The sequence below is a fragment of the Coregonus lavaretus genome (assembly GCF_964263955.1).
Source record: "Coregonus lavaretus genome assembly, contig: HAP1_SCAFFOLD_2185, whole genome shotgun sequence".
Taxonomy (NCBI): domain Eukaryota; kingdom Metazoa; phylum Chordata; class Actinopteri; order Salmoniformes; family Salmonidae; genus Coregonus; species Coregonus lavaretus.
The window spans coordinates 1-27,348 of NW_028162604.1; the positions used below are offsets into that span (position 1 = coordinate 1).

General features: G+C 46.8%; 1 protein-coding gene across 1 annotated transcript in view; it reads left to right on the plus strand.

Annotated features, from left to right (window-relative positions):
* Positions 1-344: 344 nt before the first annotated feature.
* Positions 345-27,348, plus strand: part of LOC311119101 (dynein axonemal heavy chain 6-like) — a gene marked incomplete at both ends in the record, with an annotated part of 58,494 nt that continues 31,490 nt past the window's right edge. The window contains 18 exons of the mRNA XM_084193845.1: positions 345-587; positions 2,142-2,309; positions 4,140-4,375; positions 5,218-5,320; positions 5,576-5,734; positions 5,874-5,997; positions 6,648-6,844; positions 8,956-9,159; positions 11,050-11,175; positions 11,334-11,498; positions 16,409-16,476; positions 17,054-17,234; positions 17,379-17,558; positions 18,170-18,309; positions 18,414-18,507; positions 20,204-20,339; positions 20,480-20,667; positions 20,872-21,062. Coding sequence (XP_084049971.1) covers positions 345-587; positions 2,142-2,309; positions 4,140-4,375; positions 5,218-5,320; positions 5,576-5,734; positions 5,874-5,997; positions 6,648-6,844; positions 8,956-9,159; positions 11,050-11,175; positions 11,334-11,498; positions 16,409-16,476; positions 17,054-17,234; positions 17,379-17,558; positions 18,170-18,309; positions 18,414-18,507; positions 20,204-20,339; positions 20,480-20,667; positions 20,872-21,062 — 2,903 coding nt within the window. The remainder of the gene's footprint in view (positions 588-2,141; positions 2,310-4,139; positions 4,376-5,217; positions 5,321-5,575; positions 5,735-5,873; positions 5,998-6,647; positions 6,845-8,955; positions 9,160-11,049; positions 11,176-11,333; positions 11,499-16,408; positions 16,477-17,053; positions 17,235-17,378; positions 17,559-18,169; positions 18,310-18,413; positions 18,508-20,203; positions 20,340-20,479; positions 20,668-20,871; positions 21,063-27,348) is intronic.

Genomic DNA, 27,348 nt, shown 5'->3' on the forward strand with positions numbered 1-27,348 from the left:
CACTGGGTACCCTCTCTCTCCTCTCTCTCTCTCTCCTCTCTCTCTCTCTCTCTCTCTCTCTCTCTCTCTCTCTCTCTCTCTCTCTCTCTCTCTCTCTCTCTCTCTCTCTCTCTTTCTCTCTCTCTCTCTCTCTCTGTCTAGCATGTTCATTTTAGCTCTTGATCACGCTCTCTCTTTGTCTTTCTTCATTTCCTCCTTTTTCACCCACTTTCTCCTACTATCTAACCATCCCTCTCTCTTCTTTCCATCCCTCTCTCTTCTTTCCATCCCTCTCTCTTCTTTCCATTCCTCTCTCTTCTTTCCATTCCTCTCTCTTTCCCTCTTCCCCTCCTCTCCCCCTGTAGTGGCCCCGTGAGGCCCTCCTCTCCGTGTCCCAGACCTTCTTCCAGAAGGTGGAGTTTGGCAGTGAGGAGATGAAGGATCGTTTCAGTGAGATGTGTGTGGAGATCCACGTCAGTGTGACGGACATGGCCGAGAGGTTCTACTCTGAGCTGAGACGGCGCTACTACACTACTCCTACCTCTTACCTGGAACTGATTAACCTCTACCTGGCCATGTTGGGAGAGAAGAGACAGCAACTAGTTGCTGTAAGAGATCAATAATACTAATGATTAATACTGTTTCATAATCAATAACTAATATTAACCTCTACCTGGCCATGTTGGGAGAGAAGAGACAGCAACTAGTGGCTGTCAGAGACAGATCTATAATACTGATTAGCAATAGAAAATACAGCGGCTGTGAGACATCCATGATATACTATATATACAAAAGTATGTGGACACCCCTTCAAATGAGTGGATTCGGCTATTTCAGCCAAACACGTTGCTGACAGGTGTATAAAATCGAACACGCAGCCATGCAATCTCCATATACAAACATTGGCAGTTGAATGGCCTTACTGAAGAGCTCAGTGACTTTCAACGTGGCACCGTCATAGGATGCCACCTTTCCAACAAGTCAGTTTGTCAGATTTCTGCCCTGCTAGAGCTGCCCCGGTCAACTGTAAGTGATGTTATTGTGAAGTGGAAACGTCTAGGAGCAACAACGGCTCAGCCGCAAAATGATATGCAACACAAGCTCACAGAACGGGATCGCCGAGTGCTGAAGCGCATAGCGCTGCCTCTGTGGCAACACTCACTACTGAGTTCTAAACTGCCTCTGGAAGCAACGTCAGCACAAGAACTGTTCTTCCGGAGCTTCATAAAATGGGTTTCCATGGCCGAGCAGCCGCACACAAGTCTAAGATCACCATGCGCAATGCCAAGTGTCGCCTGGAGTGGTGTAAAGCTCGCCGCCATTGGATTCTAGAGCAGTGGAAACCCGCTCTCTGAAGTGATGAATCACGCTTTACCGTCTGGCAGTCTGACTGATGCCAGGAGAACGCTACAAGCTACCTGCCCCAATGCATAGTGCCAACTGTAAAGTTTGGTGGAGGAGGAATAATGGTCTGGGGCTGTTTTTCATGGTTCGGGCTAGGCCCCTTAGTTCCAGTGAAGGGAAATCTTAACGCTACAGCATACAATGACATTCTAGATGATTCTGTGCTTCCAGCTTTGTGGCAACAGTTTGGGTAAGACCCTTTCCTGTTTCAGCATGACAATGCCCCCGTGCACAAAGCGAGGTCCATACAGAAATGGTTTGTCGAGATTGGTGTGGAAGAACTTGACTGGCCTGCACAGAGCCCTGACCTCAACTCCATCGAACACCTTTGGGATAAATTGGAACGCCGACTGCGAGCCAGGCCTAATCGCCCAACATCAGTGCCCAACCTCACTAATGCTCTTGTGTCTGAATGGAAGCAAGTCCCCGCAGCAATGTTCCAACATCTAGTGGAAAGCCTTCCCAGAAGAGTGGAGGCTGTTATAGCAGCAAAGGGGGGGGGGACCATCTCCATATTAATGCCCATGATTTTGGAATGAGATGTTTGACGAGCAGGTGTTCACATACTTTTGGTCATGTAGTGTATTTGTTATTTAATGATATCAATACTACAGTTTAGCACACTGTGGTTTCTTTGAAAAGTGGCTATTTCTCTGAATGTGCATCAATTCTATACTCCAGTCAATCCAATAAATTGTGTGTTTGTGCGTGTGTGTGTGTGTGTGTGTGTGTGTGTATATTCCAATCCCTGTGTGTAGGCTCGTGACAGGGTAAAGAACGGTCTGACTAAGCTGTTGGAGACCAACGTGTTGGTGGATAAGATGAAGATAGACCTGTCAGCCCTGGAGCCTGTCCTCAAACAGAAGTCTATAGACGTCAACGCCCTCATGGGGAAACTGGCTGTTGACCAGGAGAGCGCCGACAAGGTGGGTATAGGGTGGTGCTAGGGAAACTAGCCGTTGACCAGGAGAGCGCCGACAAGGTACGAGTCTCTGTGGGGGTGGGGAGTTTTTTTTTCTAGGGGAATGTGTGTGTCTAGGAGGAGTGTGTGTGTCTAGGGGGAGTGTGTGTCTGGGAGGAGCGTGTGGGTCTAGGGGGAGTGTGTGGGTCTAGGGGGAGCGTGTGTGTCTAGGGGGAGTGTGTGGGAGTGTGTGGGTCTAGGGGGAGCGTGTGGGTCTAGGGGGAGAGTGTGGGTCTAGGGGGAGTGTGTGAGTCTAGGGGGATCGTGTGTGTCTAGGGGGAGTGTGTGGGTCTAGGGGGAGCGTGTGGGAGCGTTTGGGTCTAGGGGGAGAGTGTGGGTCTAGGGGGAGTGTGTGGGTCTAGGGGGAGCGTGTGGGAGCGTGTGGGTCTAGGGGGAGCGTGTGGGTCAAGGGGGAGTGTGTGTCTAGGCGGAGCGTGTGTGTCTAGGGGGAGCGTGTGTGTCTAGGGGGAGCGTGTGGGTCAGGGGGGAGTGTGTGTCTAGGGGGAGCGTGTGTGTCTAGGGGGAGCGTGTGTGTCTAGGGGGAGCGTGTGTGTCTAGGGGGAGCGTGTGGGTCTAGGGGGAGCGTGTGGGTCTAGGGGGAGCGTGTGGGTCTAGGGGGAGCGTGTGGGTCTAGGGGGAGCGTGTGGGTCTAGGGGGAGCGTGTGGGTCTAGGGGGAGCGTGTGGGTCTAGGGGGAGCGTGTGGGTCTAGGGAGCGTGTGGGTCTAGGGGGAGCGTGTGGGTCTAGGGAGAGCGTGTGGGTCTAGGGGGAGCGTGTGGGTCTAGGGGGAGTGTGTGTGTCTATGGGTAGCGTGTGGGTCTAGGGGGGCGTGTGGGTCTAGGGGGGGCGTGTGGGTCTAGGGGGAGTGTGGGTCTAGGGGGAGCGTGTGGGTCTAGGGGGAGCGTGTGGGTCTAGGGGGAGCGTGTGGGTCTAGGGGGAGTGGGTCAGTCTAGGGGGAGCGGGTCGGTCTAGGGGGAGCGTGTGGGTCTAGGGGGAGCGTGTGGGTCTAGGGGGAGCGTGTGGGTCAAGGGGGAGCGTGTGTCTAGGCGGAGCGTGTGGGTCTAGGGGGAGCGTGTGGGTCTAGGGGGAGCGTGTGGGTCTAGGGGGAGCGTGTGGGTCTAGGGGGAGCGTGTGGGTCTAGGGGGAGCGTGTGGGTCTAGGGGAAGCGTGTGGGTCTAGGGGGAGTGTGGGTCTAGGGGGAGTGTGGGTCTAGGGGGAGCGTGTGGGTCTAGGGGGAGCGTGTGGGTCTAGGGGGAGTGGGTCTAGGGGGGGCGTGTGGGTCTAGGGGGAGCGTGTGGGTCTAGGGGGAGAGTGTGGGTCTAGGGGGAGTGTGTGTCTAGGCGGAGTGTGTGTGTCTAGGGGGAGCGTGTGGGTCTAGGGGGAGCGTGTGGGTCTAGGGGGAGCGTGTGGGTCTAGGGGGAGCGTGTGGGTCAAGGGGGAGTGTGTGTCTAGGCGGAGCGTGTGGGTCTAGGCGGAGCGTGTGGGTTTAGGGGGAGCGTGTGGGTCTAGGGGGAGCGTGTGGGTCTAGGGGGAGTGTGTGGGTCAAGGGGGAGTGTGTGTCTAGGGGGAGCGTGTGGGTCTAGGGGGAGTGTGTGGGTCAAGGGGGAGTGTGTGGGTCAAGGGGGAGCGTGTGTGTCTAGGGGGAGCGTGTGTGTCTAGGGGGAGCGTGTGTGTGTAGGGGGAGTGTGGGTGTAGGGGGAGTGTATATTAGTGTGTTGGTGTTTTGTCTTCATGTACACACCTATTCAAGTGTACTGCTTCTATGTCTATCTGTCTGTCTCTGTGTGTGTGTCCAGGTGCGTAAAGTGGTGAAGGAGGATGAGGCCTTAGCCAAGGTGAAGGCTGAGGACACCCAGGCCATAGCAGCCGATGCCCAGAGGGATCTAGACGAGGCTCTGCCCGCTCTGGAAGGTGCCAACAAGGCCCTGGACTCCCTGGACAAGGCAGACATCTCAGAGATCAGGGTCTTCACCAAACCACCCGACATGGTCATGACCGTCATGGAGGCTGTCTGCATCCTGCTCGGCAGCAAGTCAGTCCCCTGACGACACTTAGTTAACATGTTGACAACGTATTGACAACATTATGATTGATGCATCTCAGCTGCATGTCAGTCAGCTAGCGATGCTTGGATACGGATTGATAACGTAATCATTGATGTGTCTCTGCAGCAAGTCAAGTCCATGAAGGGTTAACTAATGCATTAGCTAATAGCGTATTATTCTTGGCTGCCAATGTATGGATGGCTAACGTAGCAACAACTGATACTACTGTACCAGTGACTCCCTATGCACACACACACTGGGATGGAACTTGGGATGAAAATCTGTGCCGTGGAATATTTGAAAAGACACAATGTATCTAGCCGGCGGGCTAGTTGGGGACATTTTCTACTAGCTGAACAGAACTAGCCTCGGGCTAGTGGGCTAAATACATTTCCATCCCTGCATACAAACCCTATAGGTAATATGTTGTCATTTGACCCGTAGACAGAAGATAGCTGTAGGGCACAGTATAGGAGACTGGCTGAGGTCAGTCGATCAGTCAGGACTCTACTACTGCTCTGCTTGACAAGGAGGTAGTGAAGACTCGTGTCCTCTTGTCTCTGTCTGTCAGATAGAATAATATGTCATCTGGAATGGTGACTGGTGTTTTCTCTGCTGTTTCCTGTCTCTACTCATATCATGCCTGTTAGCTAGTGTGAATCAGTCGTGTGTTGTACCCGTGTCAGTGTTTTAGCGTGTCAGTGAGACTGTGTTTTGGTGTTTCTCATCTGTACACACATACACTGTATTTCTCTCTCGTTCTCTCTCTCTCTATATCTCTATCTCCTTACCTCAACTTTTTATTTCTCTCTCCCTCTCCCCTCTCCAGACCAGACTGGTCCAGTGCCAAGCAGGTGCTAGGTGACTCCTACTTCCTCAGGAAGCTGATGGAATACGACAAGGAAAACATGAAGCCCCAGATCCTCCAGAAGGTCAGTTCACTAACTCTTTTAGACATTGTTGCTTTTTAAAAATCTTATTCTAACCATGTCTTCCTGTATTGGCTTCATTATTTGCTTGTATTTCTTTCACTGCGTTGTTTTACTGTAAAGGTGTGGTGCGATTTTCAATACATTTGCAGAACCCCCCTCCCTCTGGTCCAAAGTAGTGCACTATATAGAGAATAAGGTGTCATTTGGGACACAAACTAAATAATGATGATTTTGAATGTTGTTGTTTTTCTTTAGCTCCAGAAGTATGTGAACAACCCGGACTTCGTCCCTGAGAAGGTGGAGAAGGTGTCCAAGGCCTGCAAGTCCATGTGTATGTGGGTCCGGGCCATGGACCTCTACTCCAGAGTCCTGAAGGAGGTCGGACCCAAGAAAGAAAGACTGGCCGCCGCACAGGTCAGTGGCACACACGCACGCCATCCGCCCACTGGGTCATATTGGAAGAGAAAACGTCAACAGGAAGTGCTGTGTCAGATGTTCTTTACTAAGTACTGTATTAGTTATTTGTTTTCTAATCCCACCCTTCTGGCTGCAGATGGAGCTGAACGCTACCATGGCAACCCTGAAGGAGAAGCAGGCCCAGCTACAGGAAGTACAGAACAAGATTAAGATCCTCCAGGACCAGTTTGACCAGAGCATCGCAGAGAAGGAGGGTCTGGGTAAGAGTTATAGAAGGAGGGTCTGGGTAAGAGTTAGAGAGGAGGAGGGTAAGAGTTAGAGAGGAGGAGGGTAAGAGTTAGAGAGGAGGAGGGTAAGAGTTAGAGAGGAGGAGGGTAAGAGTTAGAGGAGGAGGGTAAGAGTTAGAGAGGAGGGTAAGAGTTAGAGAGGAGGAGGGTCTGGGTAAGAGTTAGAGAGGAGGAGGGTAAGAGTTAGAGAGGAGGAGGGTCTGGGTAAGAGTTAGAGAGGAGGAGGGTAAGAGTTAGAGAGGAGGAGGGTAAGAGTTAGAGAGGAGGAGGGTAAGAGTTAGAGAGGAGGAGGGTCTGGGTAAGAGTTATAGAGGAGGAGGGTAAGAGTTAGAGAGGAGGATGGTAAGAGTTAGAGAGGAGGAGGGTAAGAGTTATAGAGGAGGAGGGTAAGGACCTTCAAGGCCTCTTAAATGTTTTCTCCCAGAGCCATTGACAGACTGAGTTTGACAGATTCTGGCACATGATTTCCATCATGTTGGCACTTAAAGTTCCCACAATGTTTTCAAAGACAAACCCAAGTTCCAGGAACATGTCAGGACTAATCTACAGTGTGCCAATCTGCTCTGTCTGCTGTCTGCTACATGAACTCTCTCCCTCCCCCCTACCGTCTCCCTCACCCCCAGCTAAGACCATGGCTCTGACCGAGGCGAGGCTGGGCCGGGCAGGGAAGCTGACAGCAGCTCTGGGGGATGAGCAGGTTCGCTGGCAGGAGAGCATCGAACTGTTCGAACAGGAGATCCACAACGTGGTGGGAAACGTCTTCATCGCTGCAGCCTGCGTCGCATACTACGGAGCCTTTACAATGCATTATAGACAACTGGTACATACAGCCAGCTAATTATCACTATAACCTACTACAGTATGTAGCATTATAACCATTCTAAACTACACAGCCTTCCCCTTGCACTGGAGACACCTGGTATGTATGGCCTCTATAGAGAGTTTCTTCATACACATTTCTTAATATCTGTTATATACCTTTACTCTACTTTTGCACCCTGCGTCTGAAAATTGCTGGATGTTCTCCGTACACTATTGAACCAAACCCAGTGAAGCCTGGCTGTTCCAGACAGTGTCTATTCTCCCACCTCTCTCCCTCGGGCCAGACAGAGAGCCAGACCTTGGGTCAGACTCCCTGCCCACACTGGCACTTTGTCCTAATGGCCCTCACTCCCCTCAACCCACTGGGTCTGTCTGGCTGTCTGTCAATACTACCACTGTCTCTGTACTGTCTGTCAATACTACCACTGTCTCTGTACTGTCTGTCAATACTACCACTGTCTCTGTACTGTCTGTCAATACTACCACTGTCTCTGTACTGTCTGTCAATACTACCACTGTCTCTGTACTGTCTGTCAATACTACCACTGTCTCTGTACTGTCTGTCAATACTACCACTGTCTCTGTGCTGTCTGTCAATACTACCACTGTCTCTGTACTGTCTGTCAATACTACCACTGTCTCTGTACTGTCAATACTACCACTGTCTCTGTGCTGTCTGTCAATACTACCACTGTCTCTGTACTGTCTGTCAATACTACCACTGTCTCTGTATTGTCTGTCAATACTACAACTGTCTCTGTACTGTCAATACTACCACTGTCTCTGTGCTGTCTGTCAATACTACCACTGTCTCTGTATTGTCTGTCAATACTACCACTGTCTCTGTACTGTCAATACTACCACTGTCTCTGTACTGTCTGTCAATACTACCACTGTCTCTGTACTGTCTGTCAATACTACCACTGTCTCTGTACTGTCTGCCAATACTACCACTGTCTCTGTACTGTCTGTCAATACTACCACTGTCTCTGTACTGTCTGTCAATACTACCACTGTCTCTGTACTGTCTGTCAATACTACCACTGTCTCTGTACTGTCTGTCAATACTACCACTGTCTCTGTACTGTCTGTCAATACTACCACTATCCTGTCAATACTACCACTGTCTCTGTACTGTCTGTCAATACTACCACTGTCTCTGAACTGTCAATACTACCACTGTCTCTGTGCTGTCTGTCAATACTACCACTGTCTCTGTACTGTCTGTCAATATTACCACTGTCTCTGTATTGTCTGTCAATACTACCACTGTCTCTGTACTGTCAATACTACCACTGTCTCTGTGCTGTCTGTCAATACTACCACTGTCTCTGTACTGTCTCTCAATACTACCACTGTCTCTGTACTATCAATACTACCAGTGTCTCTGTACTGTCTGTCAATACTACCACTGTCTCTGTGATGTCTGTCAATACTACCACTGTCTCTGTACTGTCAATACTACCACTGTCTCTGTGCTGTCTGTCAATACTACCACTGTCTCTGTACTGTCTGTCAATACTACCACTGTCTCTGTACTGGCTGTCAATACTACCACTGTCTCTGTACTGTCTGTCAATACTACCACATTTACATTACATTTTACATTTGTCATTTAGCAGACGCTCTTATCCAGAGCGACTTACAGTTATAAATTTTTTTTTTTCTCATACTGGTCCCCCGTGGGAATCGAACCCACAACCCTGGCGTTGCAAGCGCCATGCTCTACCAACTGAGCTACACGGGACTACCACTGTCTGTCAATACTACCACTGTCTATGTACTGTCTATCAATACTACCACTGTCTCTGTACTGTCTGTCAGTACTACCACTGTCTCTGTGCTGTCTGTCAATACTACCACTGTCTCTGTACTGTCTGTCAGTACTACCACTGTCTCTGTACTGTCTGTCAATACTACCACTGTCTCTGTTATGGCAGATGGTTATGGAGTCAGATGACTTGGGAATGTTCATTCATCCTGAATTGACAAGGCTCTGATTGTTGATCAACGTGTGTGTGTGTGTGTGTGTGTGTGTGTGTCTCGTTTGTGTTTGTGTGTGTGTGTGTATGTGTGTGTGTGTGTGTGTGTATGTGTGTGTGTGTGTAGCTGATAGACCAGTGGATTGCGCGATGCCAGGAGTTGGGCATCCCCATCAGCGCCAGCTTCAGCCTCATCAACATCCTGGGCAACCCCTATGAGATCCGCCTGTGGAACGCCGAGGGGTTGCCCCGAGACACCGTTTCCACTGAGAACGGAATCCTGGTTACTCGGGGACACCGCTGGCCACTCATGATCGACCCTCAGGATCAGGTGACCCAATTAATCAATCTATCAATCAATTATAAGTATTTTCTATTCCTACACTTTTCATCTCATGTGGATTCAATCGATTCAATATCCCAGGTACCTTATTCCAGGTATCTTATACGTCGCAACAGGTAATTTTCTCTATTCTTGTATTGGCTATGATGACCAGAGTTATTTTTCTGTGGCTACATCTGCTAAAATAACAGTTATATTGAAATGTGTGGGGCTTAAACCCTGACTCCCATTCCCAGACCCCAGCCTGGAACAAACCCTGACTCCCATTCCAAGACCCCAGCCTGGAACAAACCCTGACTCCCATTCCCAGATCCCAGCCTGGAACACACCATGACTCCCATTCCCAGACCCCAGCCTGGAACAAACCCTGACTCCCATTCCCAGACCCCAGCCTGGAACAAACCCTGACTCCCATTCCCAGACCCCAGCCTGGAACAAACCCTGACTCCCATTCCCAGACCCCAGCCTGGAACAAGGCAAGAGAGCCATAGTGTTATCACCATGGAGACAACAGCCCTGACACACTAAGACTATCCCCTTATCACCACGGAGACAACAGCCCTGACACACTAAGACTATCCCCTTATCACCACGGAGACAACAGCCCTGACACACTAAGACTATCCCCTTATCACCATGGAGACAACAGCCCTGACACACTAAGACTATCCCCTTATCACCACGGAGACAACAGCCCTGACACACTAAGACTATCCCCTTATCACCACGGAGACAACAGCCCTGACACACTAAGACTATCCCCTTATCACCACGGAGACAACAGCCCTGACACACTAAGACTATCCCCTTATCACCATGGAGACAGCAGCCCTGACACACTAAGACTATCCCCTTATCACCATGGAGACAACAGCCCTGACACACTAAGACTATCCCCTTATTACCACGGAGACAACAGCCCTGACACACTAAGACTATCCCCTTATCACCACGGAGACAACAGCCCTGACACACTAAGACTATCCCCTTATCACCATGGAGACAACAGCCCTGACACACTAAGACTATTCCCACTCTCTCTGTGTTGTAATCACACACACACTCCATGCGCTTGGCCACTCTGTAGTTTGACTCTTAGCTCCAGTCCCCTGACACCTCCTATGTTGCTTCCTGTCATCTTTTGTTTCTTCCTCCTCTCTTTCTTTGGGCGCGCTGCCCCAGGAAGCGGTCTGTTGACTGGTTTCTGTCTGCTATACACAGGCCGTGATGAGATGGGGAGAGGCAGTGAGTTAAGCAGGCAGGGAGGCTTGCTGACAGCCTAGCATTGGGACACTTCATTGTTCTGCTGGCGCAGACCGTCTCAAACGCACACAAATAGACACACACTCACACACACACGGCTGGTCTGTGGAGTGACTCAAATGTAGTGCATTTCTGTCTGTCAGTTTTCATTCATGTCGATGAGAGTGGTTCAGACCTGCCGGGTTCATGAATCATCATAGACCAGGGGTGTCCAACTCATTCCATGGAGGGCCTAGTGTCTGCAGGTTCTAGTTGTTTCCTTTCCATTAAGCCCTAGACAACCAGGTGAGGGGAGTTCCTTTTCTAAATAGTGACCTTAATTCATCAATCAAGTCCAAGGGAGGAGGGAAAACCTGCAGCCACTCGGCCCTCCGTGGAATGAGTTGGACACCTGTGTCATGGGCAATATAGTAGTCATAGTGACTTCCTGGTATGAGAGGGATTTTCATGACCCCTCAATGGTGGTCACATTAATACTTTAAAGGGACAATATGTAAGTGTTCTGTCCCTTGTGGCGTTGAGATGATTTAGCTACACAATCTCAACCAACCTGAAACAAAACAAACAATCCCTCATTAAAAATGCTTTTTATAACTGTGTCTGGTCCGTCTCCAGGCCAACCGTTGGATCCGTTCCAAGGAGACCAAGAACGGTCTGAAGGTGATCAAGCTGACTGACTCTGGTTTCCTGCGAACCCTGGAGAACGCCATCCGCATGGGCATGCCCGTACTGCTGGAGGAGGTCAGTATATATGGCAGCCATTTTGGGTCTAGAGTTAGCAAAGAGACCTGAGTGAGTTGACTTGGAATAGGACGAATGATTGTGTTAAGTGTCGACATCAAGAATGGTAAAACTGACCACCGTGACGTCCATGTTGTGTCCTGGTTGTGTGTGAGTAGCTGAAGGAGACTGTGGACCCGGCTCTGGAGCCCATCCTGCTGAAGCAGACGTTTGTGGCGGGCGGCCGCACCCTCATCCGCCTCGGAGACTCCGACATCGACTACAACAAGAAATTCAGGTTCTACATGACCACCAAGATGGCCAATCCCCACTACCTACCTGAGGTGGGTCAAACAACCTGAAATTAGCACCAGCCTTTAGCGAAACACTGGTAAAAAGCATGACTGGCTAGTGATTGATTCTACCCAGCAGTTTTGGAATGCAGTCCATTTCAGTCTATATTAATATGACCTGGGTCATGTTTGCTTTGCATCAACACCAGATGGCTTTTAATGGAATTACAATGCCCATGTACTTTATCCACAGTCTAATATAATAGCTGTACAATCCAAGGCCCAGTCATTTCACCCCAGAGCAATTTACACGTCCCCCTCAGCTATTTACTCCGAATAATTGGTATTTCCTTTAGTTTGTCAAAACCAATGCCGAAACCAATTGAAATGAATACATACATGTTTAGAATAATTGTAGCTTAGTATAACGTCTGGTTTCTCACCCACACAAAAATCATCAAATAGCCACAGTAGGCGCACACACACACACACCCTACCCTCTCTCTCTCCATGCCAAACGTTGGCACTATGAACACTCTAAGCAGTTGGCTCACACAGGGAGCTGGCAGCCTGACACAGGCCATGATGATGGGTGATGGGTGGTTGCTGTGAAGAGCCTTGCCCACCTGCTAGACAGCCATGCCCTTTAGTTCACCCAGCCTGCGGGGGCAACGCCTGCTGCCATTTGAAGGCCCTATCAGCCTGCTCCAGCCCTCTTCAGCTCCACAACACAGGGCCGGTGCTAGCCCCAGAACTATTCCCCGGGCCCAGCAAAGCACAATCAGTCTGATAGAAGGGATGTGTATAGATGTGTCTGTGACCTCCCTTTAAGTGCACAGTCTGGACACAACTTTCACTAATATATAGTCTAACACACAGCTTACAGTCTGGACACAGCTGTCACAGATATAGATAGTCTAACACACAGCTTACAGTCTGGACACAGCTGTCACAGATATATATATATAGTCTAACACACAGCTTACAGTCTGGACACAGCTGTCACAGATATATATATATAGTCTAACACACAGCTTACAGTCTGGACACAGCTGTCACAGATATATGGCGGCAGGTAGCTTAGTGGTTAAGAGCGTTGTGCCAGTAACCGAAAGGTCGCTGGTTCTAATCCCCGAGCCGACTAGGTGAAAAATCTGTCGATGTGCCCTTGAGCAAGGCACTTAACCCTACTTGCTCCTGTAAGTCGCTCTGGATAAGAGCGTCTGCTAAATGACTAAAATATAAAATATATAATATATATATATAGTCTAACACACAGCTTACAGTCTGGACACAGCTGTCACAGATATAGATAGTCTAACACACAGCTTACAGTCTGGACACAGCTGTCACAGATATATATAGTCTAACACACAGCTTACAGTCTGGACACAGCTGTCACAGATATAGATAGTCTAACACACAGCTTACAGTCTGGACACAGCTGTCACAGATATAGATAGTCTAACACACAGCTTACAGTCTGGACACAGCTGTCACAGATATATATAGTCTAACACACAGCTTACAGTCTGGACACAGCTGTCACAGATATATATAGTCTAACACACAGCTTACAGTCTGGACACAGCTGTCACAGATATATATAGTCTAACACACAGCTTACAGTCTGGACACAGCTGTCACAGATATAGATAGTCTAACACACAGCTTACAGTCTGGACACAGCTGTCACAGATATATATAGTCTAACACACAGCTTACAGTCTGGACACAGCTGTCACAGATATATATAGTCTAACACACAGCTTACAGTCTGGACACAGCTGTCACAGATATAGATAGTCTAACACACAGCTTACAGTCTGGACACAGCTGTCACAGATATATATAGTCTAACACACAGCTTACAGTCTGGACACAGCTGTCACTAATATATAGTCTAACACACAGCTTACAGTCTGGACACAGCTGTCACAGATATATATAGTCTAACACACAGCTTACAGTCTAGACACAGCTGTCACAGATATAGATAGTCTAACACACAGCTTACAGTCTGGACACAGCTGTCACAGATATAGATAGTCTAACACACAGCTTACAGTCTGGACACAGCTGTCACAGATATATATATATATAGTCTAACACACAGCTTACAGTCTGGACACAGCTGTCACAGATATATATAGTCTAACACACAGCTTACAGTCTGGACACAGCTGTCACAGATATATATAGTCTAACACACAGCTTACAGTCTAGACACAGCTGTCACAGATATATATAGTCTAACACACAGCTTACAGTCTGGACACAGCTGTCACAGATATAGATAGTCTAACACACAGCTTACAGTCTGGACACAGCTGTCACAGATATATATAGTCTAACACACAGCTTACAGTCTGGACACAGCTGTCACAGATATATATAGTCTAACACACAGCTTACAGTCTGGACACAGCTGTCACAGATATAGATAGTCTAACACACAGCTTACAGTCTGGACACAGCTGTCACAGATATATATAGTCTAACACACAGCTTACAGTCTGGACACAGCTGTCACAGATATATATAGTCTAACACACAGCTTACAGTCTGGACACAGCTGTCACAGATATAGATAGTCTAACACACAGCTTACAGTCTGGACACAGCTGTCACAGATATATATAGTCTAACACACAGCTTACAGTCTGGACACAGCTGTCACAGATATAGATAGTCTAACACACAGCTTACAGTCTGGACACAGCTGTCACAGATATATATAGTCTAACACACAGCTTACAGTCTGGACACAGCTGTCACAGATATATATAGTCTAACACACAGCTTACAGTCTGGACACAGCTGTCACAGATATATATAGTCTAACACACAGCTTACAGTCTGGACACAGCTGTCACAGATATAGATAGTCTAACACACAGCTTACAGTCTGGACACAGCTGTCACAGATATAGATAGTCTAACACACAGCTTACAGTCTGGACACAGCTGTCACAGATATATATAGTCTAACACACAGCTTACAGTCTGGACACAGCTGTCACAGATATAGATAGTCTAACACACAGCTTACAGTCTGGACACAGCTGTCACAGATATAGATAGTCTAACACACAGCTTACAGTCTGGACACAGCTGTCACAGATATATATAGTCTAACACACAGCTTACAGTCTGGACACAGCTGTCACAGATATAGATAGTCTAACACACAGCTTACAGTCTGGACACAGCTGTCACAGATATATATAGTCTAACACACAGCTTACAGTCTGGACACAGCTGTCACAGATATAGATAGTCTAACACACAGCCTACAGTCTGGACACAGCTGTCACAGATATATATATATAGTCTAACACACAGCTTACAGTCTGGACACAACTGTCACAGATATATATAGTCTAACACACAGCTTACAGTCTGGACACAGCTGTCACAGATATAGATAGTCTAACACACAGCTTACAGTCTGGACACAGCTGTCACAGATATATATAGTCTAACACACAGCTTACAGTCTGGACACAGCTGTCACAGATATAGATAGTCTAACACACAGCTTACAGTCTGGACACAGCTGTCACATATATATATATAGTCTAACACACAGCTTACAGTCTGGACACAGCTGTCACAGATATATATAGTCTAACACACAGCTTACAGTCTGGACACAGCTGTCACAGATATATATAGTCTAACACACAGCTTACAGTCTGGACACAGCTGTCACAGATATAGATAGTCTAACACACAGCTTACAGTCTGGACACAGCTGTCACAGATATATATATATATATAGTCTAACACACAGCTTACAGTCTGGACACAGCTGTCACAGATATATATAGTCTAACACACAGCTTACAGTCTGGACACAGCTGTCACAGATATAGATAGTCTAACACACAGCCTACAGTCTGGACACAGCTGTCACAGATATATATATATAGTCTAACACACAGCTTACAGTCTGGACACAACTGTCACAGATATATATAGTCTAACACACAGCTTACAGTCTGGACACAGCTGTCACAGATATAGATAGTCTAACACACAGCTTACAGTCTGGACACAGCTGTCACAGATATATATAGTCTAACACACAGCTTACAGTCTGGACACAGCTGTCACAGATATAGATAGTCTAACACACAGCTTACAGTCTGGACACAGCTGTCACAGATATATATATAGTCTAACACACAGCTTACAGTCTGGACACAGCTGTCACAGATATATATAGTCTAACACACAGCTTACAGTCTGGACACAGCTGTCACAGATATATATAGTCTAACACACAGCTTACAGTCTGGACACAGCTGTCACAGATATAGATAGTCTAACACACAGCTTACAGTCTGGACACAGCTGTCACAGATATATATATATATAGTCTAACACACAGCTTACAGTCTGGACACAGCTGTCACAGATATATATAGTCTAACACACAGCTTACAGTCTGGACACAGCTGTCACAGATATATATAGTCTAACACACAGCTTACAGTCTGGACACAGCTGTCACAGATATAGATAGTCTAACACACAGCTTACAGTCTGGACACAGCTGTCACAGATATATATATAGTCTAACACACAGCTTACAGTCTGGACACAGCTGTCACAGATATATATAGTCTAACACACAGCTTACAGTCTGGACACAGCTGTCACAGATATATATAGTCTAACACACAGCTTACAGTCTGGACACAGCTGTCACAGATATATATAGTCTAACACACAGCTTACAGTCTGGACACAGCTGTCACAGATATAGATAGTCTAACACACAAAGACAACTGCCAGGATTCATGAATAATTGGAGTGGACGTTTGCTGAAGCTCAATCATTTTTGTAATAATTATTTCCACAACTCACCACATACTGGTTAGTGTGTTATGATCTGTAGTTGGTCTGATTTGATTCATTGTTGATGTGTGGAATTCATTCCCCCTGTATTCTAGGTGTGTATCAAGGTGACCATCATCAACTTCACTGTGACCAAGTCTGGTCTGGAGGATCAGCTTCTCAGGTAGACCACACAACTGTTGTCCGCTCTGGCTCTGTGGTTGACTTGTATTCTTACCACTCCCTATCTCAGTGGTCAGCCATCCAGTCTGGCTCTGTGGTTGACTTGTATTCTTACCACTCCCTATCTCAGTGGTCAGCCATCCAGTCTGGCTCTGTGGTTGACTTGTATTCTTACCACTCCCTATCTCAGTGGTCAGCCATCCAGTCTGGCTCTGTGGTTGACTTGTATTCTTACCACTCCCTATCTCAGTGGTCAGCCATCCAGTCTGGCTCTGTGGTTGACTTGTATTCTTACCACTCCCTATCTCAGTGGTCAGCCATCCAGTCTGGCTCTGTGGTTGACTTGTATTCTTACCACTCCCTATCTCAGTGGTCAGCCATCCAGTCTGACTCTGTGGTTGACTTGTATTCTTACCACTCCCTATCTCAGTGGTCAGCCATCCAGTCTGGCTCTGTGGTTGACTTGTATTCTTACCACTCCCTATCTCAGTAAATGGGTTCAGACGGTGTGTGTGGTTTTCTTGTGTTCTGACCATGTGGTTGACTTGCGTTCCTTCTCTCTCCCTCTCCCGTCACAGTGACGTGGTTCGTCTGGAGCGTCCTGACCTGGAGGAACAGAGGAACCAGCTGATTGTGAGGATCAACGCCGACCGCAACCAGCTGAAGGCCATTGAGGACCGCATCCTCAAACTGCTCTTCAACTCCAAGGGAAACATCCTGGACAATGAGGAGCTGGTGCAGACCCTGCAGGAGTCAAAGGTCAGGGGTTAGGGGTCACTGTGGGGTCATGGGGGTAGACAATAAGATTGTGGAACTCTCATGGGTGTGGTCGACTTTCTAACCAGTATCTGTATAATCTCTCTCCCTCTCTCCCTGTCTCTCTCTCCCTCTCTCTCCCTCCAGGTGACGTCAGAGGCCATTAAGCATCGTTTGGAGGAGGCGGAGGCGACGGAGCTCATGATCAACGCGGCCAGGGAGCGCTACCGGACCGTGGCCACGCGAGGCTCCGTCATGTACTTTGTCATTGCCAGCCTCTCTGAGATAGACCCCATGTACCAGTTCTCCCTCAAGTACTTCAAACAGGTGACCTTTTTGTCACTGTAGTCAATAATGATTGGTTCTCTGACCTCCCTAAATCAGCAATGTTGTTTTTACCGTTTTGTCATAGTGTATCATTAACATTTACTGGTGGGGCTTTTTCACTCTAGAGTTGGCTTTGTCTCACCTTCACGTCTCCCCCAATCACCCCCTCCATATCTCTCTCTCTCCCCCAATCACCCCCTCCCTCCCTATCTCTCTCTCTCCCCCAATCACCCCCTCCCTCCCTATCTCTCTCTCTCCCCCAATCACCCCCTCCCTATCTCTCTCTCTCCCCCAATCACCCCCTCCATATCTCTCTCTCTCCCCCAATCACCCCCTCCCTCCCTATCTCTCTCTCTCTCCCAATCACCCCCTCCCTCCCTATCTCTCTCTCTCCCCCAATCACCCCCTCCCTATCTCTCTCTCTCCCCCAATCACCCCCTCCATATCTCTCTCTCTCCCCCGATCACCTCTTCCCCCATCACCTTCCTACCTCCCCCTCCCTCTCTCCTGCCCTCCCCGATCACCTCTTCCCCCATCTCCACCCCACCTTTCTCCTCCCTCCCTCCCTCCCTCTCTCCTGCTCTCCCTGATCACATCCCCCTCCCCCGTAGCTCTTTAACTCCACCATAGAGATATCAGAGAAGAGCAGTGTTCTGGAGGAGCGCCTGCAGATCCTCCTGGACCAGACCCTACTCACCAGCTACACCAACGTATCCCGGGGACTGTTTGAGCAGCACAAGACCATCTACAGGTAAAGGGGGTTTGACCTTTTCTTTAAGCTGCATGCTGTGTATCAAATGGGCTGTACAAATACATTCATGATGATGATGATGATTCATATTTTTGTTATTACAGCTTCATGCTCGGTGTGGACATCATGCGCCAGCGCGGCGAGGTCTCTGATGCAGAGTGGCAGCACTTCCTGCGAGGAGCTCCCCCCCTTGACAAGGTAGTCAGGTTGATTGACGGGCCCGTCAGCCAATCAAATGGGACTATCGTCCAGTCTCAACCAAGCAAAGGCAACTAGTGTCCACTCTAAGCCAGTCAAAAAGGATAGATATGTGAGCTCTTAGCAAATTACAGGAAGAGTTTCAAGCCCTTAAGCAATCATAGAGTTTATATTTCAGCCCTTAACCAATCATATTAACTGTTCACACCCAAACCAGAAAGAGGGCTCAGGTTTGTTGTGATATGCCACACAACATAAATGTTGATAGACTGTCAATTGTGACTGGTCTATGACAGGCCTGTCTGGAATCTCTCCATAATATGAAGATATGTCTTGAGCCAGACAATTATTCACACTTCTTCTATCACTCATCAGTCTTTCCTCAGCCCATTAGCGATGCATCATTTTACATCTCCTTATTAAGAGTCTGTCTGTATACCAGAGGTCCTGTCTGCCTCTTTCCCACTCTACTGCCTTAGAGATGCAGGAGAGAGAGAGAGAGAGAGAGAGAGAGAGAGAGAGAGAGAGAGAGAGAGAGAGAGAGAGAGAGAGAGAGAGAGAGAGAGAGAGAGAGAGAGAGAGAGAGAGAGAGAGAGAGAGAGAGAGAGAGAGAGAGAGAGAGAGGAGAGAGAGAGAGGAGAGAGAGAGAGAGAGAGAGAGAGAGAGAGAGAGAGAGAGAGAGAGAGAGAGAGAGAGACAGAGAGAGAGTCCTCTAACCTGTGACTGTGAGCAGAATACTGATGTCCCCATGTGTCTGTGTGTAATCAATGACCTAGCTGTCTCCCAGAGACACAGATCTAGGATCAGCTTCCCCTCCCCAATCCTAACTCTAATCATAAGGTGTGACAGACACTAAACTAGCCTGAGAGCAGTGTGTTGGGACACAGTCTTCGTAATCTTTCTCTAGAGCAGGGGTTTCTAGAAGAGTTTTGACAGGAGAGGATTGCTGGATGCATTATTCAATGACTCTATATCTAATGGGCAGTTTAGACTGTCTCTATGTGTCATTATTTAAGCAGGGGAAAGATGGCTGCTTTGTCTGAAAGGCCCTAAACGATTGGGGGAGGATTCTCATTAAAATGAGGTCCTTCTTCTTCACACACCCTCTCTATCTATCCATTCTCTTCTCTGTCCACTCCACACACCCTCTCTATCTATCCATTCTCTTCTCTGTCCACTTCACACACCCTCTCTATCTATCCATTCTCTTCTCTGTCCACTTCACACACCCTCTCTATCTATCCATTCTCTTCTCTGTCCACTCCACTTCTCTTTTATCCCCATCGCTTCTGTTTTTTCCTCCTCTCCTCTCCTCTCCTCTCCTCTCCTCTCCTCTCCTCTCCTCTCATCTCCTCCCCTCTCCTCTCCTCTCTCTATCTACATTCCTCCCTCGTGTTCTGCATCCCTCTATCCATCTCCAACACCCTATCCATTTCTCCTTTGCCGCCCCACTCCTTCTCTCTCCACCCCCCTCCCTTCTCCTCTCCCCCTGGCTCTCTTTCCACCCCCCTCCCTTCTCCTCTCCCCCCTGGATCTCTCTCCACCCACCTCTCTTCTCCTCTCCCCCTGGCTCTCTCTCCACCCCCCTCCCTTCACTCTCTCCCCTGGCTCTCTCTCCACCCCCCCCTCCCTTCTCCTCTCCCCACTGGCTCTGACTCCACCCCCCTCCCTCCTCTCCCTCCCTCTCCCCCATCAGGAGCATCCAGAGAGGCCTGATGTGCCGTGGCTATCAGAGTTTGCCTGGCAGACCTGCTGTGAGCTGGAGGATACTCTGCCCTGCTTCAACGGCATCAAGAGAGAGATCACCGCCACACCCATCTCTATAAAACTAGGTAGAGTAGCAACACAGCTCAAATAACTACCTTTTAAACTGCTCATGTTGTCAATGGACCCCCTTTTACAGCACAACGTTTCTGAATTCACTCTCTGCCTAGCTACAGAAGAAGATGAATATTGGAGTGTGTGTTCCCAGGTCGTCTGGAAGTGCGTATCAACCCAGAGAGCTGGAAGGGCTACCTGTCTGACTCCCAGCTGCCTCCCTACTCAGAGGAGACGTCTGAAGGAGAGGAGGAGCAGGCAGACGGGGTCAGGGGTCACTGGGATCAGAGACTGGGGGCCTTCCAGAAACTGGTGCTCATCAAGAGCTTCATGGAGGAGAAGGTAGTGGGGGTTGTTGGTGTGTTTGTGATGTGTCTATCAGTCTGCATGTGATGGTCAAAGGGCTGCCAGTTCTCTTGGCAATACTCTCATCGTATGTTGTATGTCAATGGTCATATTTGTTTGAAGTTGCCCTTCAGGCCATACAGTGATGTCTGCAGTTATTTTCATCCATCCATTGTATTTACCCTCCCTCCCTCTCTGTAGGTGGTGTTTGCGGTGACAGAGTTTGTGATCGTGAGCCTGGGGAAACAGTTTGTGGAGAACCCTCCTGTAGACCTGGCCACCCTCTACAGTGACATGTCTCCCTCCACTCCCCTTGTCTTCATCCTCAGTACCGGATCAGACCCTATGGGAGCCTTCCAACGCTTCGCCAAGGAGAGGGGATACCTGGACAGGTGAGGGGGGTGGGAGAGAGGGAGGATGGAGGAGAAGGGGGGAGGTGATGGGGAGACATGGAGGGAGGGAGGGGTAGTTGGGTACCCCTGTCCCCCTCTCTGAGACTGTTTCCCTCTCTGTGTCTGTCCCTTGTGTCTCAGTATTAACAACTTGTCCTTCTATCTCATCATGTGTCCTATAGTGTAGTCTATCTCTCTAGACCAGGGTCAGGGTCCTCTCTGTCTCTCAGTATTACTGTCTCTCAGTATTAACCCTCTGTCTCTCAGTATTACTGTCTCTCAGTATTAACCCCCTGTCTCTCAGTATTACTGTCTCTCAGTACTAACCCTCTGTCTCTCAGTATTAACTCTCTGTCTCTCAGTATTAACCCTCTGTCTCTCAGTATTAACCCTCTGTCTCTCAGTATTAACCCTCTGTCTCTCAGTATTAACCCTCTGTCTCTCAGTATTAACCCTCTATCTCTCAGTATTAACCCTCTGTCTCTCAGTATTAACTCTCTGTCTCTCAGTATTAACCCTCTGTCTCTCAGTATTAACCCTCTGTCTCTCAGTATTAACCCTCTGTCTCTCAGTATTACTATCTCTCAGTATTAACCCTCTGTCTCTCAGTATTACTGTCTCTCAGTATTAACCCCCTGTCTCTCAGTATTAACTCCCTGTCTCTCAGTATTAACCCCCGTCTCTCAGTATTAACCCTCTGTCTCTCAGTATTAACCCTCTGTCTCTCAGTATTAACCCCCTGTCTCTCAGTATTAACCCTTTGTCTCTCAGTATTAACCCTATGTCTCTCAGTAGTACTGTCTCTCATTATTAACGCTCTGTCTGTCAGTATTACTGTCTCTCATTATTAACCCTCTGTCTCTCAGTATTAACCCTCTATCTCTCAGTATTACTGTCTCTCAGTATTAACCCCCTGTCTCTCAGTATTAACCCCCTGTCTCTCAGTATTAACCCTCTGTCTCTCAGTATTAACCCTCTGTCTCTCAGTATTAACCCTCTGTATCTCAGTATTACTGTATCTCAGTATTAACCCTCTGTCTCTCAGTATTAACCCTCTGTCTCTCAGTATTAACCCTCTGTCTCTCAGTATTAACCCTCTGTCTCTCAGTATTAACCCTTTGTCTGTCAGTATTACTGTCTCTCATTATTAACACTGTCTGTCAGTATTAACCCTCTATCTCTCAGTATTAACCCTCTGTCTCTCAGTATTAATGTCTCTCAGTATTAACTCTCTGTCTCTCAGTATTAATCCCATCTCTCAGTATTAACTCTCTGTCTCTCAGTATTAACCCTCTGTCTCTCAGTATTAACCCTGTCTCTCAGTATTACTGTCTCTCAGTATTAACCCTCTGTATTTTAGTATTAACCCTCTGTCTCTCAGTATTAACACTCTGTCTCTCAGTATTAATCCCCTGTCTCTCAGTATTAACCCTCTCTCTCTCAGTATTAACCCTCTGTCTCTCAGTATTAACCATCTGTCTCTCAGTATTACTGTCTCTCAGTATTAACCCCCTGTCTCTCAGTATTAACCCCGTCTCTCAGTATTAACCCCCTGTCTCTCAGTATTAACCCCCTGTCTGTCAGTATTAACCCTCTGTCTCTCAGTATTAATGTCTCTCAGTATTAACTCTCTGTCTCTCAGTATTAATCCCATCTCTCAGTATTAACCCCCTGTCTCTCAGTATTAACCCTCTGTCTCTCAGTATTACTGTCTCTCAGTATTAACCCTCTGTCTGTCAGTATTAACCCTATATCTCTCAGTATTAACCCTCTGTCTCTCAGTATTAATGTCTCTCAGTATTAACTCTCTGTCTCTCAGTATTACTGTCTCTCAGTATTAACCCTCTGTCTGTCAGTATTAACCCTATATCTCTCAGTATTAACCCTCTGTCTCTCAGTATTAATGTCTCTCAGTATTAACTCTCTGTCTCTCAGTATTAATCCCATCTCTCAGTATTAACTCTCTGTCTCTCAGTATTAACCCTCTGTCTCTCAGTATTACTGTCTCTCAGTTTTAACCCTGTCTCTCAGTATTAACCCTGTCTCTCAGTATTACTGTCTCTCAGTATTAACCCTCTGTATTTTAGTATTAACCCTCTGTCTCTCAGTATTAACACTCTGTATCTCAGTATTAACCCCCTGTCTCTCAGTATTAACCCTCTGTCTCTCAGTATTAACCCTCTGTCTCTCAGTATTAACCCTCTGTCTCTCAGTATTACTGTCTCTCAGTATTAACCCCCTGTCTCTCAGTATTAACCCTCTGTCTCTCAGTATTAACCCTCTGTCTCTCAGTATTACTGTCTCTCAGTATTAACCCCCTGTCTCTCAGTATTAACCCTCTGTCTCTCAGTATTAACCCCCTGTCTCTCAGTATTAACCCTTTGTCTCTCAGTATTACTGTCTCTCATTATTAACCCTCTGTCTGTCAGTATTACTGTCTCTCATTATTAACACTGTCTGTCAGTATTAACCCTCTATCTCTCAGTATTAACCCTCTGTCTCTCAGTATTAACTCTCTGTCTCTCAGTATTAATCCCATCTCTCAGTATTAACTCTCTGTCTCTCAGTTTTAACCCTCTGTCTCTCAGTATTACTGTCTCTCAGTTTTAACCCTGTCTCTCAGTATTAACCCTGTCTCTCAGTATTAACCCTCTGTCTCTCAGTATTAACCCTCTGTCTCTCAGTATTAACCCTCTGTCTCTCAGTATTAACCCTCTGTCTCTCAGTATTAACCCTCTGTCTCTCAGTATTACTGTCTCTCAGTATTAACCCTCTGTCTCTCAGTATTAACCCTCTGTCTCTCAGTATTACTGTCTCTCAGTATTAACCCCCTGTCTCTCAGTATTAACCCCCTGTCTCTCAGTATTAACCCTTTGTCTCTCAGTATTACTGTCTCTCATTATTAACCCTCTGTCTCTCAGTATTAACCCTCTGTATTTTAGTATTAACCCTCTGTCTCTCAGTATTAACACTCTGTCTCTCAGTATTAATCCCGTCTCTCAGTATTAACCCTCTGTCTCTCGGTATTACTGTCTCTCAGTATTAACCCTCTGTCTCTCAGTATTAACCCTCTGTCTCTCATTATTAACCCTCTGTCTCTCAGTATTAACCCACTGTCTCTCAGTATTAACCCTCTGTCTCTCAGTATTAACTCTCTGTCTCTCAGTATTAACTCTCTGTCTCTCAGTATTAACCCTCTGTCTCTCAGTATTACTGTCTCTCAGTATTAACCCTCTGTCTCTCAGTATTAACCCTCTGTCTCTCAGTATTAACCCTCTGTCTCTCAGTATTACTGTCTTTCAGTATTAACCCTCTGTCTCTCAGTATTAACCCTCTCTCTCAGTATTAACCATCTGTCTCTCAGTATTACTGTCTCTCAGTATTAACCCTCTGTCTCTCAGTATTAACCCTCTGTCTCTCAGTATTACTGTCTCTCAGTTTTAACCCTGTCTCTCAGTATTAACCCTGTCTCTCAGTATTAACCCCCTGTCTCTCAGTATTACTGTCTCTCAGTATTAACCCTCAGTGTCTCAGTATTAACCCTCTGTCTCTCAGTATTAATCCCGTCTCTCACTATTAACCCTCTGTATCTCAGTATTAACCCACTGTCTCTCAGTATTACTGTCTCTCAGTATTAACTCTCTGTCTCTCAGTATTAACCCTCTGTCTCTCAGTATTAACCCTCTGTCTCTCAGTATTAACCCTCTGTCTCTCAGTATTAACCCTCTCTCTCAGTATTAACCCCCTGTCTCTCAGTATTACTGTCTCTCAGTATTAACCCTCTGTCTCTCAGTATTAACACTCTGTCTCTCAGTATTAATCCCGTCTCTCAGTATTAACTCCCTGTCTCTCAGTTTTAACCCTCTGTCTCTCAGTATTAACCCTCTGTCTCTCAGTATTACTGTCTCTCAGTATTAACCCTCTGTCTCTCAGTATTAACACTCTGTCTCTCAGTATTAACCCTCTGTCTCTCAGTATTAATGTCTCATTATTAACCCTCTGTCTCTCAGTATTAACTCTCTGTCTCTCAGTATTAACCCTCTGTCTCTCAGTATTAACCCTCTGTCTCTCAGTATTACTGTCTCTCAGTATTAACCCTCTGTCTCTCAGTATTAACCCTCTGTCTCTCAGTATTAACCCTCTGTCTCTCAGTTTTAATCCCGTCTCTCAGTATTAACTCTCTGTCTCTCAGTATTACTGTCTCTCAGTATTAACCCTCTGTCTCTCAGTATTAACCCTCTGTCTCTCCGTATTACTGTCTCTCAGTATTAACCCTCTCTCTCTCAGTATTAACCCCCTGTCTGTTAGTATTAACCCTCTGTCTCTCAGTATTACTGTCTCTCAGTATTAACTCTCTGTCTCTCAGTATTAACCCTCTGTCTCTCAGTAATACTGTCTCTCAGTATTAACCCTCTGTCTCTCAGTATTAACCCTCTGTCTCTCAGTATTACTGTCTCTCAGTATTAACCGTCTGTCTCTCAGTATTAACCCCCTGTCTCTCAGTATTAACCCTCTGTCTCTCAGTATTAACCCCCTGTCTCTCAGTATTAACCCCCTGTCTGTCAGTATTAACCCTCTGTCTCTCAGTATTAATGTCTCTCAGTATTAACTCTCTGTCTCTCAGTATTAATCCCATCTCTCAGTATTAACCCCCTGTCTCTCAGTATTAACCCTCTGTCTCTCAGTATTACTGTCTCTCAGTATTAACCCTCTGTCTGTCAGTATTAACCCTATATCTCTCAGTATTAACCCTCTGTCTCTCAGTATTAATGTCTCTCAGTATTAACTCTCTGTCTCTCAGTATTACTGTCTCTCAGTATTAACCCTCTGTCTGTCAGTATTAACCCTATATCTCTCAGTATTAACCCTCTGTCTCTCAGTATTAATGTCTCTCAGTATTAACTCTCTGTCTCTCAGTATTAATCCCATCTCTCAGTATTAACTCTCTGTCTCTCAGTATTAACCCTCTGTCTCTCAGTATTACTGTCTCTCAGTTTTAACCCTGTCTCTCAGTATTAACCCTGTCTCTCAGTATTACTGTCTCTCAGTATTAACCCTCTGTATTTTAGTATTAACCCTCTGTCTCTCAGTATTAACACTCTGTATCTCAGTATTAACCCCCTGTCTCTCAGTATTAACCCTCTGTCTCTCAGTATTAACCCTCTGTCTCTCAGTATTAACCCTCTGTCTCTCAGTATTACTGTCTCTCAGTATTAACCCCCTGTCTCTCAGTATTAACCCTCTGTCTCTCAGTATTAACCCTCTGTCTCTCAGTATTACTGTCTCTCAGTATTAACCCCCTGTCTCTCAGTATTAACCCTCTGTCTCTCAGTATTAACCCCCTGTCTCTCAGTATTAACCCTTTGTCTCTCAGTATTACTGTCTCTCATTATTAACCCTCTGTCTGTCAGTATTACTGTCTCTCATTATTAACACTGTCTGTCAGTATTAACCCTCTATCTCTCAGTATTAACCCTCTGTCTCTCAGTATTAACTCTCTGTCTCTCAGTATTAATCCCATCTCTCAGTATTAACTCTCTGTCTCTCAGTTTTAACCCTCTGTCTCTCAGTATTACTGTCTCTCAGTTTTAACCCTGTCTCTCAGTATTAACCCTGTCTCTCAGTATTAACCCTCTGTCTCTCAGTATTAACCCTCTGTCTCTCAGTATTAACCCTCTGTCTCTCAGTATTAACCCTCTGTCTCTCAGTATTAACCCTCTGTCTCTCAGTATTACTGTCTCTCAGTATTAACCCTCTGTCTCTCAGTATTAACCCTCTGTCTCTCAGTATTACTGTCTCTCAGTATTAACCCCCTGTCTCTCAGTATTAACCCCCTGTCTCTCAGTATTAACCCTTTGTCTCTCAGTATTACTGTCTCTCATTATTAACCCTCTGTCTCTCAGTATTAACCCTCTGTATTTTAGTATTAACCCTCTGTCTCTCAGTATTAACACTCTGTCTCTCAGTATTAATCCCGTCTCTCAGTATTAACCCTCTGTCTCTCGGTATTACTGTCTCTCAGTATTAACCCTCTGTCTCTCAGTATTAACCCTCTGTCTCTCATTATTAACCCTCTGTCTCTCAGTATTAACCCACTGTCTCTCAGTATTAACCCTCTGTCTCTCAGTATTAACTCTCTGTCTCTCAGTATTAACTCTCTGTCTCTCAGTATTAACCCTCTGTCTCTCAGTATTACTGTCTCTCAGTATTAACCCTCTGTCTCTCAGTATTAACCCTCTGTCTCTCAGTATTAACCCTCTGTCTCTCAGTATTACTGTCTTTCAGT